This window comes from Rhea americana, unplaced genomic scaffold (assembly GCF_003343005.1).
Source record: "Rhea americana isolate MKP2758 unplaced genomic scaffold, rheAme1 scaffold_620, whole genome shotgun sequence".
Classification (NCBI taxonomy): domain Eukaryota; kingdom Metazoa; phylum Chordata; class Aves; order Rheiformes; family Rheidae; genus Rhea; species Rhea americana.
In genome coordinates, this window is record NW_028186780.1 from 2,471 (window position 1) to 8,183 (window position 5,713).

General features: G+C 60.6%; 2 protein-coding genes across 2 annotated transcripts in view; one reads left to right on the forward strand and one right to left on the reverse strand.

Annotated features, from left to right (window-relative positions):
- Window positions 1-190, forward strand: part of LOC146587049 (testis-specific serine/threonine-protein kinase 5-like) — a 2,620-nt gene extending 2,430 nt beyond the window's left edge. Inside the window, exon 8 of the mRNA XM_085320259.1 lies at window positions 32-190. Within this exon, the coding sequence (XP_085176385.1) occupies window positions 32-190 (159 nt within the window). The remainder of the gene's footprint in view (window positions 1-31) is intronic.
- Window positions 191-333: 143 nt separating this feature from the next.
- Window positions 334-5,666, reverse strand: HGH1 (HGH1 cochaperone; the record flags this gene model as incomplete). The annotated part of the gene is made up of 5 exons (XM_085320254.1): window positions 334-1,034; window positions 1,238-1,360; window positions 5,187-5,278; window positions 5,362-5,460; window positions 5,549-5,666. Coding segments are annotated over 5 exons (603 nt in total), but the record flags the coding sequence as incomplete, so codon positions are not given.
- Window positions 5,667-5,713: the final 47 nt, after the last annotated feature.

Genomic DNA, 5,713 nt, shown 5'->3' on the forward strand with positions numbered 1-5,713 from the left:
CGGCCTGCTCTCCGGCCTCTGCCTCTTCCAGCCCAGCAAGCCGCCCGCGTCCGCCAGCGGGTCTGGACAGCGCCGCGGCGAGGGCAAGGGGGCCGCGGCGGCTGCACCCTGCGGCAGCGCCTCCTCCGGCCCCACCGTCTGGGCCTTGTCCGCGAGGCGGAAGCCCCCACCGGCCCCCGCCGTGAATTAGGGGAGGCCTGGTGCCCCCCCCAGCATGTACCCCGCCAACCAGAGCCAGCGAGCACTATTAAATATTACATTATCGAGAGCATAGGCCCCTGCGCGCCCACCTCCCCCTTCGGCCGCAGGGCGACAGGACAAGCGCCCGAGGGCTGGGCTGGAAGCGTTTATTTTCCAAGGCAGGGCGCCAGGAGGGTGCCCGCGCGCTGCAGCCCCACTCCCCGCACAGGGGCCCCGTTGCCCCGGTGCTGGCCCAGCTCCACGCGACACGGGCACTGGGCTCTGTCCCGGTGCCAACAGCCCCGGGCAGGGCAGGCACAAGCACCCTGGGGCCACCGGCACTGACGGGCAGCTCCTGCTCCGCAGGCAGGGACAGGGCTCGGCCGCAGCTCCCAGCTGTGCCTAGCCGGCCTCGGCAGTGGGGCAGCCCCACAGAGCGGGACGGGGAGCAGCAGCGCTTTGCTGCCTCTCCCGGCCGCGCTGCAGCCTCGTCCCACAGAGGCAGGTCCGAAGGAGAGCGGCAGAGCGGCGCGGGGCGTCCGGCAGCTAACGAGGCGCGGGGGAGCGCTGCCCTGCCTTGCCCTGCCCCGCCGGGGCTGGGGGCCGCCCGACGCCTCCGCGCGAGCCACGGGGACGCGCGGAGCTGCTCCGCTGCGCCGGCCGGGGCCGAGCGCCTCCGCCCGTCACAGCGACGGCTCCTCGGGGCAGGCCTGCGGCCCCTGCGCCTCCCGCTCGCGCCGCCACCGCTCCTCCTCCTCCCGGTCCAGGCGCTGCAGCTGCTGCTCCACGTCCTCGGGGATGTTCACCTCCAGCAGGTTCTCCATCCCCGGGCCCGGCTCGTCCCCGATCAGCACCTTTGCGGGGAAGGTGGGGAAAGGGTCGGGGAGGCGCTGTAGGCCTGCGAGACACCCGCCCTCCCCCGGCTCTCCGCACGGCCCCGCAGCCCGGCGGGGAGCGGAGCGCGAGGGAAAGGGCAGGGCAGAGCCCTCGGAGCCAGCGCAGCAGCATCCCGGAACGACCTGGGAGGGCAGGAGCCCGGCCAGGCCTCGATCCCCACCTGAATGAGCTTCTCGCAGGCAGACAGCACGTCGGGCTCCGTCTCCCAGCGGTGCAGCTCTCGCAGGACCAGGTAGGTGCCCTTCTCCCTCACCACGTGCCGGCCGGCCTTCGTGGCCGTGAGCTGCACAGGAAACAAGCCGGCAGCGTGAGGCAGGCGCAGAGCCGGGGCAGGAGCGCAGAGCAAGGGACGCGGTGGGGAGGCCTCGCTGCTGGGCTGCCACTGCCCGCTCCGGGGGGCACGGACCCCCCCCGGCGCTGGGGACACTGACAGACCAGTGCTGAGCCCAGGACGGGCGGCACGGCGCGCCAGCAGGGCTGCAGGCCCCGTCCGCAGGGAGGGGAGCACACCGGCCCCACCAGGCCGGTCGCAGGACTGCTGGAGATCATCTAGTCCAACCYAGGGTCACCTACAGCACGTCGCACACGATCACGTCCAGGCGGGTTTTCAGCATCTCCACAGAAGGAGACGCCGCAACCTCCCCGGGCAACTTGTTCCCGTGCTCCGTCGCCCTTGCAGTAAAGCGGCTTTTCCTCACGTTCAGGTGGGACTGCCTGTGTTTCGGTTTGTGCCCGTCGCCTCTTGTCCTGGCGGCACAGGGGAGCTCCTCAGCGCTCCCCTGAACGCCGCCTCGGCACGCGCGGGAGACCCCCGAGGGTGTCACAGCCCAGCGGGCCCACGCACAGCACAGCCCTGGCTGCGGCCGGGCGCACCGGTGCCTCCCGCCGGGGATGCCTCCGGCCCGAGGCACCCCGCTGCASGGAGCGAACGTGGGAATACGCTGACAAGAAAGGAGATGGCACTGCAGAAACTCACCTCTGGCAGAGCCCTCTGGGAACAGAGGGATAAGAAACAAAGTAAGGGAACGAGACCTAACTGGATAGAAAGCTTCAGCTTGTGATTGATTTAAACCGTTGCTTTTGGGGCAAAAACGGAGATGGGGGACTACAAAAGACTAATGCCGTGGCACACGGCGTGGCCCTGCTCCAGGCAGCTGGCCTGACTTCAGCACCGCCTCCCAGGGTGACAAGATGCCAGTGCTGCAATTYCTCCGTGACCGATGGGCACTGAGGGATCAGATTTTGAGAGACAGCAACTTAACTGCAGACCCGAAGCACGTATAAATGGTGCCTGGCTATAGCAATTGGGCTGAGAGATTTCTCTAAAAAGCTGATTCCCTGTGCCCGTGCTTCACCTGGAGTCCTTGCTCTWTGATGGTTCCCCTTAAGCCATCCGAGCTAACAAGGGGGAAGCCCGTGCTAGTACTGCTCGGCCCTTTGCTTCGGGAACTGAGCGAGGCAGGAACGAAGAGCCAAGCCTGCTGCGGTAAGTTAGCGGATGCCTCTTCCAGGAAAGCCCCTACTGGAACAGGGGCTGGGTTGAGGGTCACTGCAGCGATCCTGGCTCGTTGTGGGAAGAGCTCTGTGACTGGAGGGAGACGGGGAAGTTAGGGAAATAGGAAACCCAGTAAATGATAATGTCRTTATGCACGTTAAGACACTATCGCTACTTCAAACGTTCTCCCCTTAGCCAGACAGTCGCATAACATGTACTCCACGGTATAAAATTCCTACCGATGCAGTAAAACCAGTAACGAATCTACCCACATCCCCAGGGATAACGGTGTTACAACATATTAGTATCTTTCTGGGTGGAGATATGTACAAGAAGGTGCAACAGGCCCTGGACTTAATCGTCTCGCTCTTACAGACAGGAGGAATGGAAATCCCTGTCGGGGACCTGCTCAGGAAATTACCGTCTAAGGCGCTCGACGGATTAGTGGACGGCATGCCGTCCCTGATGCAGTTTTAACATCTCTGCAGCAACTCCCAGCGACCATCAAAGAGGAATTGAGAGGGATTCCGGGCACACGGGGGTCTTGGCAAACACAAATCCCAGGCTTTAGGATCGTAGSCTCACCCTTACACAACCCTCTTAAGGCACCTAGTGAATGGAACTGGGGTCTCGAACAGGAGGCAGCTTCCTCCTCCCAAAAAGAAAAGGGGCCACATCAACATGTGGGACGACAATGGCAGCCGATTACTTGAGGGGAACACCAGCATACTGTGAATAGCTGCGATTTGTGTAAAGATCTGAAATAAGTCATCCTTAAAGAGCAAGGATTGAGTGGTTTGAGGAGCAGCAAAGGTAGATGGGAAGTAAGGCAGGTGGACAGCACTGGACCCTGGCATCCATCCCGCAAGGGGTGGCAGTGGGTTCTCACGGGGGTGGAAGTCTTTAGWGGGCTAGGAAATGCTCACCTGCATGGCGTGCCACCAGGCTCACCAGCGTAGCTGCCCTAAATAGATGGTTTTGCAGGGATACCTACTTCCTGAGTTTCTCAAGAAGTAGGTATCTCACAACAAGTCACGTTTTTAAAAACATAGTGAATGAACAGCGTAAGCAACGTGGGGTTAAATCTTCCACGTCCCATACCACATACAGAATAATAAAACTGTGGAGTGGTGAAATGGTCTGCTCAAAAAAAACCCAACTGAAGTGGCGTCACCGTAACTCCAGCTGGAGTCAGAGGCTATGGGATGCAGTCTGAGYTCTGAATCATAAGGAAATCCCTCGAGGGAGCCCTGCAGCACGAGCCTTTAACACGGGTTTATTCCCTGCTAACATGATTCCAAACAGTTGTCATCAATTCACTCTAGGAACTGAAGAGAAAATTAAGACACCCACGTTTGGGGCCCCTTTGGGTCACGTTACAGAAACCATTAAGGAGATCCTCACGGGAAGCCTTAAGCCAAGAAGGCAATGTCTTGATCGTTTCTGAAGCTTGGATTTTATCCAAGACACAGATTTGTTCTGCATATTGCAGGTTAACCAGACTCCAGTAATCGCTGACTGACCACCAAAGGGAATGAAAGGGGTGCTTGTACAGTGCGTACACGTATGAAKCTTGGTAAATCCTACCACGGGTAACGTATTCAGACCACATTCCAGTGTGCATCTGATCAAATCGTAACCAACAGTTGGGTCTGTGCTCATCTTCCTATCCGCGCTCGAGAGGGAATTCTTATAATTCCTGTGCCCGGTAAATGTAACACTCCGGGCGATGCTTTCAATGACAGACCCCACAATCAGAATGGTGCTTGGGCCGACGATAAATTCAGTTACATTCCATTTATCAGAATAAAAAATAAAATAATAAAAAAAAACGAAGAGAATATACCTGTTTGCTACTCATGCGGAGCTACTGGAACCCCATCACCTATGACTTCAGGTGAGGTACCATCCAACAAGTGTAGTGTCACCATCTTAAAATCATTCAGTGCTTGTCACAAAACTCGCAGAAGGGGGCCAACACGAGCATACAAACATGGGCCACTGGCAGAGCACTGGARCAGGTTGCCCAGAGAGGYTGTGGAGTCTCCTTCTCTGGAGAGATTCAAAGCCCGCCTGGATGCGACCCTGTCTAACATGTTGTAGGTGACCCTGCCTGAGCAGGGCGGTTGGACTAGATGATCTCCAGAGGTCCCTTCCCACCTCACAGCCCTCACTGCTGAAGTATCAGCAATATGGCAAATGGTATTACAGGATCAGATGGCACTCGATTGCATCTCAGCTGCAAAAGGCRGTTGTTGTACCCCAACCGGTAAAAGATATTATAACTTCACAGCTAGAAACGGTTAAGTGTAGCAGGACATTCAGAAAATACAGGATGCTGTAAACCCATTACATCAAAACACTGGTTGGTCCTCACGGACCAAACACATTTGGTTTCCTACGGCAGCAGCTTATTTGCAAACCCAAAGCGCAGCATRTAGAATAGTATTTTGTGCGCGGCTACAGCAAATAAGGCCGAGAGATTATTCAAGGAGTGAGTAGCAACTGCCGACCTCCTCGTGGCTGTGCTGTGCCCGGAGCCCTTCCGCGGTCCCCTCGAGCCGGTGCAGGCTCAGACGGGCCCGCGGCGCGGYGCCGCGCGCGAGGGACCCACCAGCATGACGGCTTCCAACAGCATCTTCCGGATGTCGGGTTCCTCCTCTCGCCGCTTGTCCTGCGGCAGGTACTGCAGGTCCACGGGCAGCCCTGGCCGGGGAGGCAGCCTCAGCGAGGGGCGCGGGGGGCCGGCGGCAGCCCCGAGCCTCCGGGCTCCCCGCGCTCGCTCTCACTTTGCATCTCCTCCTCGGGGAGCTCCTCGGGGCCGGCGAGCGGCAGCAGCAGGAAGGGCAGCAGATCAACCTCGTCGCTCAGCAGCCACTCGTGCGCCTCTGGAAACGCGCCGGCGTCAGCGGGCGGCGGCGGCCGGGCCGCTCGCGGGGCCGCCCGGGGCCGGGCCGGGCCGGGCCGGGCGCTCACCGTGCTCGAAGCAGCAGTTCCGCAGGGCCCCCACGACGCCGCGCCGCTGCGCCGCCGAGTCCCGGTACTGCGTGAGGGGCAGCAGCCGCTGCACCGAGCGCCTGCGGGCAGCGCGGGGTCAGGGCCCGGCGGCGGCGCGGCGCCCCGGCCCCAGCCCCGGCCCCG